Below are 12,576 nucleotides of genomic sequence, written 5' to 3'. Positions count from 1 at the left end.
CCACTAAAAACAGAGCTGTTATGAATATTTTTTTGAACATGTGGGATTTTTACTGTTTTTCATAGTCTCTTCAGGATACAGATCCAATAGTGATATTGCTAGATCAAAGGATATGTGCAGTTTTTATTGCTCTTTGGGCATAATTCCAAAATGCTCTCCAGAAAGGCTAGATCAGTTCACAATCCACCAACAATGCATCAGCATCTCAGTTTTCCCACATTCCCTCCAACATTGATCATTTTCCTTTCTAGTCATTTTGACCAATCTGATAGCTATGAGCTGTACCTCAGAGATGTTTTAATTTGTATTTCTCTAATCAATAATGATTTAGAGAAATTTTTCATTTGAATATAGAAAATTTGAATTTTTGCTCTGAGAAGTACCTTTTCATATCCTTTGACTGTTCATCAATTATGGAATGACTTGTTGTTTTATAAATTTGACTCAGTTTCTCTTTAAATGGAAGAAAATAAATAAATAAATAAAGCAAATGAAGCCAAGTTCTGTCTGCTTTCTGGCACCATTTAGTCTTGTGGTATGAAGGATGTTTTCCTAATATTTACTCAATACTTCATACTGGATTCATTGATCTTCCATGGGAGTATTCTGGAAACTAATTTCAACCACAGCCCCAATATACTGTAGTAGACTGAATTGATGTAGTTTTGCTTTTTCTTTGTGTCCCTAGCACTTAACACAGAGCTGACCTATAATAAAGTACTTGATAAATGCTTACTGATTGATTACTATGGCTAAAATATTCATCACTTGATGACAGATCTTCTAGTGATCTCTGAACTTAGCTAGTCTAGTCCTCAGATGATAAACAGGCAACAGACAAAACATTAGTCTGTACTTAAAGGCTCTCTAGTTGTGTCGACCTGGAGAGATTTTGCACAATGAAACCTCTAAGTAGGACATTTTCTCCTTGGATACTACCTTCCTGATCAAAAAATGTTAACAGTTTTCAAAGGAAGGCAGATAGAATTGTGGATATAATAGTGCAAGTTTCCTGACATCTGTTAGAAGTTCCTTTCCAAAAACATCAGAGCATTTGGCAATTTCTTAACTTATCTTCTTGACATGTTGAATGTTCAGAACCAACCAATTAATAGTTAACAAACTTTTATTAAGTTTCTGCCTTTTTTGAGGTGATGTGCTAGGTTCTGGAGCTACAGATATGAAAATAAAATAATTCCTGCTTTCAAAGAGTTTATATTTTATAAGGAAGGGTGGGGGAAGAATTAGAGGAACTGTTACTCAACTATTTGATGGACCTATAATCTCATCTATTTGAAAGTTCCTTCCAATAATGCAGTTCAGAATCCTTTCAAACCTGCCTTGCCCTCATTCTTGTCTTCTTGTGTTTGCACTAGTGTATTGCAGGCCTTCCTTAGGAACCTCCACAATTTGGCACAGATCTACTTTTAAATAATCAATCAAATTAAAGTAATCAACTAAGAAGAATTTTATTAAATGACTACTACGTGCCAAGCACCGTGGTGAGCCCTGCAGTCAAAGACAAAAAAAAAAAAGTCTTTCTCAAATAACTTTCATTCTAATAGGAATGTGCACATATATAGTCTGCTCTATATTCTCTACTATTCCTCATGACAAATCAGAAGGAGAAAAGGTGGGAGGGAAAAGGAATGAAGAAGAAGGGAAGAGCAAGTGAGCATGTAAGTAGGAATTAAGGATCTATCTCCTTTTAAACTGACAGAGTGCCCTGCCCCCCACAGTCATGGGGATGGGGGAAGGGACTACTCAAGATTTGCTGGGTCATCCAAAGTGCCAAGTCCTTCAGAGCTGAAAACATGTGAGCACAAGTTTCCCTGGAAGTGGCCAAGACATAGGCTCAGCATTCCATGGGTATGCTCAGGCCACAATAACCGCTTGGAGTTTGCTGTTTAACCTAGGTTCCTTCAAAATGTTGCCCAAAACCACACCATGTCTTCCTATCTTTAAAAAGTCTTCACCAGATCGCACCATCCCTGATAGTCCTATATCTCTTCTGCCTTTCTCAACTAGACTTGCAAAAGCTATCTACACTTGATGTGTCCTTTTCTCTCACTCTCTTCATAATGCGCTGGAATCTAGTTTTCAGCCTTTTTTTTTCACCTGAAGCTATTCTTCCCAGGTAAAACTGACATATCTAATGACAATTTCTCAATCATGTCCTTATTGACTTTTTGGAACATTTGGCAGTATTGACCACCCTCTCCTCTTGGATACTGTTCTCGCCTAACTCTTCTTCTATCTGATTGGCCATATTTTCTTATTTTCTTTTGCTGGCTTTTCATGTAATGTACACTGTGGTTTTCCCTCAGGTCTCTCTGTCTTGGGTTCTCTTCTCTTTTCTCTCTTTACTCTCCCTTGTTGATCTTATCAGCTCCCATAGGTTAAATTATTATCTCTTTGCAGATAGTTCTTAAATCTATATATTCAACCCTGATTTCTCTCCCATATCACCAACTACCTATTGAATATTTCAAACTACATGACCCTATAGCAGCTCAAATTCAGCAAGCCCAAAATAGAATTCTTTATTTTCTTCCCTTCAAACCAATTCCTCTTCCAAACTCCCCTATTATTTTAAAGAATATCATTATCTTTCCAGTGACCTTGGATAAAAGCCTCTATCCTTAATTCTTACTGTAACTTATGCCACATACAAAAGCAATTGCTATATCTCCACAATACCTCTGATACCTCCCGTTCTCTACTTTCCTGTCTACCATCCTCACTCAGGATTTCCTCACCTCTTTAATAGTCTAATGGGTGCCTCTACCACAATTCGCTCCTTATTCTTATCCTTCATATAATTGCCAAAGTGATACTTATATTTTATAAGGGGGAAGGGAGAATTAGAGGAACTGTTAATTAACTATTTGATGGACCTGTAATCCCATCTATTTGAGAATTCTTCCAATGATGCAGTTAAGAATCCTTTTACACCTGCCTTGCCCTTCTAAATAAATACCAATGACTCACTAGTGGCCTCCAGGATTAAGTAATTGTATCAAAAATATGTGTGCTTGGGACTACTTTCCCAACTCTCACTTACACTGGGTTCTTAGATCCAGTTCTTAGAACTTAGTTCTGTCCCTCACAAAGTCCCTGACTTTTGCTTCTCATTGGTTATCAAATTTTAAATAGCTTTTAGAAAGACTATTTTTCAAAACAGATATAGCAAGGATAATTACAATAAAAACAGCCCATCCAATTTGGGGACACTTTTTTTTGCAAATATAAAATCAATGGAGCAAGTGGGATCAAAGTTATAGCACAAAGTTAATTATAGAAGATGGCCAAGCTTTACCAAGGAGTCCTTTGTGAGATTTTAAGAAGTTCCCCTTAAATGTAGTTCTCCTGTTGTTTTGTAATTCTCCTATTGTTTAATTCTATTTTGTTGGATTTTGGAACTGGGGCCATGATTAAGAGGAATAGCTGGGCATTCATATTGTGCCAATAGAAGTAAAACTCTTGGACTACCATAAGATGGATCACAGTAAAAATATTTGCTAAAAATGTTTTTGTTAATCAAGAATCCAAGTTGGATGTTTGAAGTCAATTAGCTATCTTCCTAGTTTCTACCATAAACGATGCCACCTAGCAGCATTATTCCCATGATCCATCTGGACAGCTTCAGGGAAATTGGTCTTTGGGTTCTGGAGGCAGTATGGTTGCAGAATTGAGTAGCATTGACCATTACATGACAGGTTAACTTTGCCCTACTGTTGAAAGATTGGCATCATAAAAATTACCTTAATGGTGATTTGACCATGAAGAGACAGTTTAGCTTTACTGTTCTGTTGAAAGTTTGTTACCATAAAAATACCATACTGATGCTCTGTTGCTCTGATGCCTCGAGACTATGAGAAAGACCTACATCTAAAGCCAAGGCCTCCCACTGTATCCAAACCAACAGTAGAAATCCTGTTTCCTATACTATCAGGTCACTGGAATAAAACAGTTCTGGAAGAGGAAGTGAGAATATCTTTGCACAACATCCCCCTCATTTTAATCAACAATGTGCATGTCATGTTATCACTCACTTGATGTCATGATTTTCTTAGATTACAAAGGACAACAATGCATTAGATTCCATAGCCCCAAGGGCCTGATTCTGTTATAGCTTTTACTTAGTATCTGATGTGGCTGCAACTACACATCAGATGCTGACAGGCTGCTGCTCCAGAGACTATTGGCTATTGGCTAATAGCAACTGGTTCTGGTTAGCATTGCTGCTCCAGATCTTCTGACCTTTGACTTGGCTAAGAGAGATTGTTGGAGGAAGGGGGAAGAGAGACAAAGACAGAGACAGGCAGAGACACTGAGAGACAGAAATGGAGTGAGAGACAGAAATAAAGAAAGGAGAGGAGAGAGGAGAGGCAGAGAAGAAAGAAAAGTTACAGAGAGAAGAAACAAGAGGAGAAGAGAGGAAAAAAGAGATGCATAGAGAGGAGAGATAGAGAAAGGAGAGAAAGAAGAGAGAGAGAGAAAGAGAAAAAGAAATGGAGAGAGGAAGGGAAAATTCTTCTGCTCCTGTTCCCCCCCCCAAGCATTTCTTCCTTCAAAACCCTTCACTAGTGAATTTCCCCCCCACAATTCTGCTGATTAGCTCCAAACTAGCTTGTCATTTTTATAAAATAGCACCATAGGATATGACTAATTCTTTCTAACCAAACACAAGATATTTTCTGTGCAAGTCATCTGCTGTCATTCAATGAACTAAAGCCACTGAGATCCTTTCAAATCAATTAAAGATTTTATTCATATGCATTTATTGGTTACCAAGATGTCTAGGCCTTCCATGATTAATTCAGTTTATCCCTACTCCTCTCTGTGGCAATTAAAGTTCACCACAATTTGTCTGTTTCTTGTCTTCCAAATTATGCCTCTCCATATACTCTTCTATTTAGCCACAATGTTCTACTAGATATTTTTCACACAAAACATTCCATCTCCCATCTCTCTCCCTTTGAACTGGTTGCTTCCTAAACCTGAAATGCTATCACTTCCACCTCTTAGGAGACTGCTTCATACAAGACTACTTTTTCAGCAAGACTTTCTTAATACTCCTAGTTGCCAGTCTTCCCCTTCTATCTCTGCTTTATAGTGTGTACATACTTATTCGTCTATATGTTTTCTTTCCTTTTAAAATGTACACTCCCTGAGAACAGGGACTGTTTTTACTTTTCTTTCTATTCCTTGTACATAGCAGAGTAAACACTCAAGAAATGCTTTTCTATTGACTAATATTTTTATCTTTTCATTTCCTTCAGATCCTATCTTTGTGCAGAGTAAATTCTAAGTGATGTGGAATCATTTAATTTAATGAATCAATGCTTTATTGCTCCCATATTCATATAGTCAGCTCTGATCTTTCCTTTGAAACTAGTTATTTTTACAACCAGTATTAGGTCAGTGGGCTTTTCCCCTTTAGAAAGAATTTAATCTAGTCACCATCTAGGAGTAAAGATTTCTGGAAGATGTTATAGTCCCATGATCATAGGATTCAGTACTTTAGAAGAACCTTAATGAGCATCCAAGATGAGAAGACTGGATGTGACTTTCCCAAGATCATACACTTAATAGAGCTAAGCTTCAAACCTGTCTTGTGACTCTGCCTTCATCTACAAACTCTGCTGGTGAAGCATCACAGGTTCTCCTTTGCCCTCAGGCTAAAAATCTAAATTCCTATGTTTGACCTTTTAAAATCTCTACTTTCTTCCTATTTTTAAGGCTTAATACACATCACTCCCCCTCTTATATTCTACACTTCAGCCAAACTGGACTTTCTATTCTTCATACAGAACATTCCATCTTTTGCAGCTGGGGTTTTGCACAGATAGTCTCCCAAGCTCCAACTCTTCCTCACCTCTACTTCATAAAACCCCCTAACTTCTATGAAGACTTAGCATAAGTGACACTTCCTTCAAGATGACTTTCCTAATTCCCCCAAATCGCTCATCTCCTGTTGCATCACTATATTTATTGTGTATTGAATATATAGTAAGATGGTTGGTACATACATAATAAGTGTTTAATCAATGCCTCTAGGTTGACTATTGACTGGTACTGCTTTCCAGTTTATGAACCAAGTATTCTCATAAGGCATTCTGGACACCTTGTGCTGGTTGATGCTGCATTAATTAGCCTTAACACTGACAAAAATGAAACAAAAATATTTTCATACTGCACCCCACATAGAATTTCGTTTTACACCTCTCAAACCTGTTAGTTTGTAGGATAATCATTTGCACATGTTGCCTGTCTAGGATTGCAAACTCCAGGAGTTACTTTTGCATCTCACCCAATCCCTGGCATGGTGTGTCTCTGCTGACAATAGGCAGTGTTTTAAAATCAAGAAATTATTGAACCGAACCGCAACAAGCTCTCGCAGCTGTGCAGGCGCCGGTCCCCTGGTGCCAACCTCATCCCTCGGCTGGCCGCGGGGTCTCGTTATCCTTGCTCATCTCTGCCCTCTCCCTCCTGCGCTTAACCCTGCGCGGGCATGCACTCTCCTCCCTCCGAGATCCCGAACTTTTCTCCGCAGTGCCCACGGTGCGGGGAGCCCCCGGCGCCAGCCTCGTGACGACCCCCCAACCCCGCGCGCTTGGGACGGTCGGTAGAAGCCGTGGGAAGAGACGGCGTTGAGCGCGGGGACCCGGCTCACCCTGCTCGGCCCAAGCGGACTCGTTCCCCAGGGGCCGGGCGGGCCGGAGACTGACCCACAGGAGCGCGGGGCGCATCTACGGGTGTCAGTGTGAGTGTGAGTGGGTGAACTCGCTAGTTGTGTGTGTGTGTGTGTCTGTGTGTCTTTGTGTGTGTCTGTGTGTGTCCGTGTGTGTGTGTGCGTGTGCGTGTGCCCAGGGAGGGGAAGGCTCCGCCTCTCCGGGCTCTGGGGCCGCCAATAAAGAGAAGGGCGGCCGGGCCGGCTGCCCGCACCGCGCACTGCCCTGGGCTCGGCTCCCACTCGCGCTCTCGGCGCTCCTTCCTCCAGAGCCGGCGGCGCAGAGCCCCTGGGCCAGCCGAGCCCGCCTGTCAGCGCGTCTGCCTGCGCGCCGGAGCCGGAGCCGAGGCGGAGCCGAGCCGGAGCCGAGGCGGAGCCGCCGGTGAGGCTCGGCCGCCGGGGATGGCCGCGGTGATGTCGGTCCCGTCGGACTGGAAAGGGCGCTGAGCCGGCCCCGCCGCGGCCCCGCCGCCGGACTCGGAGCGGCCGGAGCAGGGCAGGCGCTGGCCGTGGGCCGCGGAGCCGGCGCGTCTCGGGGAGCCCTGGGGCTCCGGCGCAGGATGGCGTGCGGGGCCGGCGGGACGCGCCGGAGGCCAAGATGCCCGGCCTGGGGACTCTTGCTCTTGGCCCTCGGGATGCTCCCGCGGGTGCTGGGGACCGAAGAGATCCCGGGGCACGGCGGCCACAGTAAGGAGGGCTTCCAGATTGTCACCTTCAAATGGGACCACGTCCAGGACCCCTACATCATCGCCCTCTGGATCCTCGTGGCTAGCCTGGCCAAGATCGGTGAGTGGGCCCGCAACGCCGGCTAAAGGCAGCCCCAGCGGGCGGCTCGGGCAGCGGACAGCTCCCGACCCAGGTCCGAGGAACCTCTCTCCAGGGTTTAGGGGGCGACAGTGGCATTCCGGACCCCGAAGTGGAGGGATCGGGACCATTGACTTGCTTTTTTAGTTGAAAGTTTCCTGTCATGGTCCTTGCCCCTCACAGCATTGAAGCCTCCTTTCAATAGTTGTAGTTCGAGTCTAATCCAAATTAATGAGCTGTTTTATCACAAACCTGACTTTCTAAACCTAATCTTATTTCTTTTTCGTGTCACATACTTTAATATTGTCTAAAGTAAGTATTTTTATTCTATGATGATTTTGCTCTTGTCTATCGATAATATTCATGTTGCTAATGATTTTTCTGAAAGCTTTCAGAAATTTGTTTAATGGTCTGTCATTTTGTGGCAGATACTTCCTTCCCTCCCCAAATTACATGACACTAATTAGTACTTTATGGGAAAATACATCTGAAGTAGATAGGGATGACACACCATGGGCAAGAAGTTAGGGTTATTTTGCACATATATTAGTCAATACAGATTAACTAATATTAACATATACTAGCATTACATTGTGGCACTATCTGGTATCCTCCCCATTCCCTGGTTCTGGTGACATTTTACCTTTTGTAGAAATTTCTTTCTGATTTAACAAGCATTTATAGAATTTCACAGATTTTGAGTTTATTAACTTGTGCCTATCACATGTCACACACACACACACACACACACACACACACCCTACAGAATTCACAGGTTGTCCTTGAATTATTATGTGAATTTTTTAAAAGGAGCTTGTTGGTAAGATTTGGTGAGAGCCTTGAAGCATATAGTTAGAAACTGAAATTATTCTATCATATTATTTAAATTACTCTCCAATCCTCTGAGTATATCTGAAATCTTATCAAACTTTAATTACTCAGCAAACTTGAAAATTTTCATCCTAATTCAATGGCAACAACAAAAGCAGTAGAATGGGTGGAAAGATCTTATGTGTGAAAAGGAAAAACTAATTTTTCAAGCCTGCCTTGTGAGTCTTTGATTATGACAATTTTTATCTTCTCTCAGTTCAGACTGCTATTTCTTTAAGTTTCTAGTTATTCCTTCTATTATTAGAAGTAGTGAGATATTTTTGCTTCCCTATGCTGAAGTAATTGAGAAAACCCTGTGTACAATGACATTTTCTCCTGTAACACTTTTTTCTCCTGATTTTATTAGCTGTCTTTTCATTCCTCTGAGAAAAGTTGCCTCACCTTTCAGTAAAATAAAGGTGATAATTAACTACTAGGGAAGGTGATCAGAAGGTTAATTTTCCTCAAGTGCTTTCCTACAGAAAATTCACTGTATTTAATAGATGAATCTTTTTACTGTAGGTCATACATTTTTGGTTCTTAATGATTCTTGATGGACTTGGCCTGTCTATTGTCTTAGCTTTATGCAGTTTACTTTTTTTGTCTTTGTCTATATACCCTGCTCCATTCAGATATACCTGACCTCAGTGTTTGACACAACTTCATTCTCTTTCTTTATAGTATTCAGCTTTTATCTTTATCAAATGATTTCAATTCCAAAGAAGAACAGGGAGGCAACTTACATAGCTGGAATTACATAGTTAACTAATCTAAGAAGAGATAGTGTGGTATAATGATTAGAGAGGTGGCCTCAAAATCAGGAAGACAAGTTCAAGTTCTAATACTGGTTATATGATTTTGGGGAATTCTTTTTTTTTTTTAGGTTTTTGTGAGGCAAATGGGGTTAAGTGGCTTGCCCAAGGTCACACAGCTAGGTAATTGTCTGAGGCTGGATTTGAATCCAGGTACTCCTGACTCCAAGGCTAGTGCTCTATCCATTGTACCACCTAGCCACCCCTGGGGAATTATTTTAAGGGTGTTTTCTCACTGGAAGTTCCCTATAATAATGAAATCACCGATACAGTCCTTCCCCTAAAGAAAGTTAGATGCCTGAAAACATAAATGATTCTGACTCTGGTCCTGAAGGAAGGATGCAGATTAAATATTATCTTCATGTAAAACTGTTTGGAGATGTAGTCTGGTATGTAGAGGGTAGAACCTGGTAGCGGAGCCAGGAAAATCTGAATTCAAGTTCTCCCTCTGACCCTTACTAGCCTGAGCTAATCATTCAATCTCTCAGTGCCTCCCAGCAACCTTCAAGATGTTACATAGTAGGAACAGTGGAGTTTCTACACCAGTCAAATCAAGAAACTCAGGTTATCTATGCCTGCTTACATTCCTCATGTGTCATTTAGAGCAGTGGGGTGGTGAATTGAATAGAGGACCTAGAAGACCTAAATTCAAATCCAGACTCAGACACTTACAGTGTGACCCTGGGCAAGTGACTTAATCCTGTGGTTGTGAGGATCAAATTTGTAAAATACTTGCAAACCTTAAAGTGCTATAATGATCTCAAATTGAATATTTGGAAATTCTTAAAAGAAAAGTAGTATATAATCTTGGGTTTAGAGCTAAAAGGGACCTGAGATGTCACTGATTCTAACTTTCTCATCTTATAGATGAGGAAATTGATGCTCAGACAGTCATACAGCTGATAGGTAACAGAAGCAACATTGGCCTGATTTTCACTACTCTGAGTCTAGTTCCCTAACAACAGTAAACACACTGCTTTTCATTAAATAACAAGCTTCATATAAATGTCAGCTATTCCATAAACTTGAAGCAATACAGAGAAAGAAGTTGTTGATTTCCGTCATCAGCACAACTCATAAAATTAAAAATAGCAATTTTATGAGGCTAAAGAGTCTCATTTCTTAATATTCTTCTACAGAAAAATCATCATTTTCAGAGGCAAAAGAACTATGTTTCAGATATCCTAGCCTAGAGACCATATCACTATGGGAAATTCACTTAACCTCTGTGAATCTCAGTGATCTCTCATTGAAAATAATGGTGTTAATGCTGGCACTGCTTGACCATTTTGAGTAAACGCCATATACACTTTTCAGGTTTTTGCATCCCAGCTCTGACACTCCAACTTGTGTAGTAATCTTGTAGAACTCACTTTATCTTTAAGCATTTTTTCTCATTTGGAAAATGATGCATTCACTACTTACCTTAGAAGATGGTTATGAGAATTAAATTGAGCTAATATAATGAACATGCTTTTTAACTTTGGAACACTATCATACATATACATACATACATACATACATGTATATATATATATACATATATATATATATATAAAATCAACTCTCTCTCCCAGTTTGATTAACCCACAGCAATCAAGAAGTATCACTTATAATACAGATGAAATCCTATTTTAACAATTTCTTATGAGAATTCAGTTGTTATATTAAACTATTCCATTTCTAAGTCCTAATGTGGACTGGCCTATAAACTATCTTGCTGCTATGATACAAAAAATTTCATAAAAAGAGAAATGTATTACTGATGTGTGCACAAATTTCTGTCAATTTAATAGTCAAAATATTTAAGAAAAATGCTGTGTACCTTTTGGGAATTTGACTTTATATAATGTAAAGAGACCTAGACCAGACTCCCAGAATGTTGAGTGGATATATCTTTGAAGGATTTATGAGACAAAATACCTATGTTGCACTGTATGAATGATGAATCAGTTGCAATCAGCACCACTGGAGGGAATGCTGTTGATGAGATTGCATATTCATTTAAGGCTTTTAGGGTTGCCCTTTCGATATTTTTAATACAGCATATGATAATTATAATTGATAGGTGTATGAAAAAGAATATTTCCTTTAAGAATAGATTGCTTGCTTGTTGGTTGATGGCTGAGTTGCCCTCAACATGATTTGAGTAAGGTCTTAAATGAGTGAATGGTCAAAGTAGATTGTCTGGGACCAAATTAGTTCTTGAAGTAGAAATTGTATAAAAAGAAAGAGAAAGATGTTTTGGAAATTAGGTATAAAGGGTTGGGATTATCTAGAGCCTACCTAAGAAATGTAGAAGGAAAACTCCAAAAACTCATTTGAAAGTTGGTCTTCTGTTGCCATATTAAAATATGCAAAATGATAAGTTTTCTTTTAAATGTTTTTGACATCTCAAATTTTCTCATCCTAGACAACTCTCAGAATCGAAGAATTATAGTAAGAAATCTTGGAGGTGATCTAATCTGCCCTCCTCAGTGAAGAATCCTTTCTATAAGTCAACTTCATCAAATATTTATTGAAGTATCTTCTGTGTACAAGACCTTGTGTTAAGCACTGAGAACACAAGGATGTAGCATTTGTCCAAGCTTCCAGCAGTTCTTCTCTCTAGACACTTTAACTCTGCTACTTCATAAAGAAATCTCACTTTGAATGGTCAGCGCCTTTTTGTTGCCACTATCTTGTTCTTGTTCATTTGTTTTGATTTTGCCCTCATTTGAGATTCCACTGCACTGGAAGGGTCTTCTGATCATCCTGAACATGCCTGAACAAAAATGTCTTCTACATTAGCTCTAAGATCTAATCAACAATCCCTTACTAGTAGACCTTTAATGAGAGGGACCTGGCTACCTCATAAGGCTTAATTCCACTTTAGGGTTGAATTATTGATTCTGAAGTTGGTTTTTTTTCCATCTCTAAAGATTTCTTGGTTCAGTTACATGAGTCCAAAGAGATTTAAATGTTCCCCCACTATGTAACAGAATTTCATTTACTTGAAGAGGGTCATTGGTGATCTTCCAGACCCCACCCAATTTTCTCTTCTCTAGGCTAAACTCAAGTCTCTTCAACTAATCCTTTTTAAGGCATGGTCTCAAGGAATCGATTCACCATCTCCAGAGTATCAGTGTTCTTCACTGCAATGGATTTTATTTCAGGATGAGAATTCTGTTGCAGTCACTAGATCATTCTGGTTGTGGTAGGGAGTGTTATTTATCAAAAACAATTTTTAACTGTTCTAAATCCCACCTCATTAGTAATAAATTTTTATAGGAATAATAGTGGTTTGTTTATCTGATTTAAACTATTGAACAGTAGTGGTGTTAAACTCAAATGAAAATGAAGCCTCAAGTATTA

General features: G+C 39.8%; 1 protein-coding gene across 1 annotated transcript in view; it reads left to right on the top strand.

The window, feature by feature from the left end:
- Positions 1 to 7,165: 7,165 nt before the first annotated feature.
- Positions 7,166 to 12,576, top strand: part of SLC9A3 (solute carrier family 9 member A3) — a 119,046-nt gene continuing 113,635 nt past the window's right edge. Inside the window, exon 1 of the mRNA XM_074206829.1 lies at positions 7,166 to 7,522. Coding sequence (XP_074062930.1) covers positions 7,297 to 7,522 — 226 coding nt within the window. The 5' untranslated portion in view covers positions 7,166 to 7,296. The remainder of the gene's footprint in view (positions 7,523 to 12,576) is intronic.

The sequence above is a fragment of the Macrotis lagotis genome, chromosome X (assembly GCF_037893015.1).
Source record: "Macrotis lagotis isolate mMagLag1 chromosome X, bilby.v1.9.chrom.fasta, whole genome shotgun sequence".
NCBI classification, from domain to species: domain Eukaryota; kingdom Metazoa; phylum Chordata; class Mammalia; order Peramelemorphia; family Peramelidae; genus Macrotis; species Macrotis lagotis.
The sequence above is the reverse complement of the archived record's forward strand: the minus strand, read 5'-3'. Positions and strand labels throughout refer to the sequence as shown.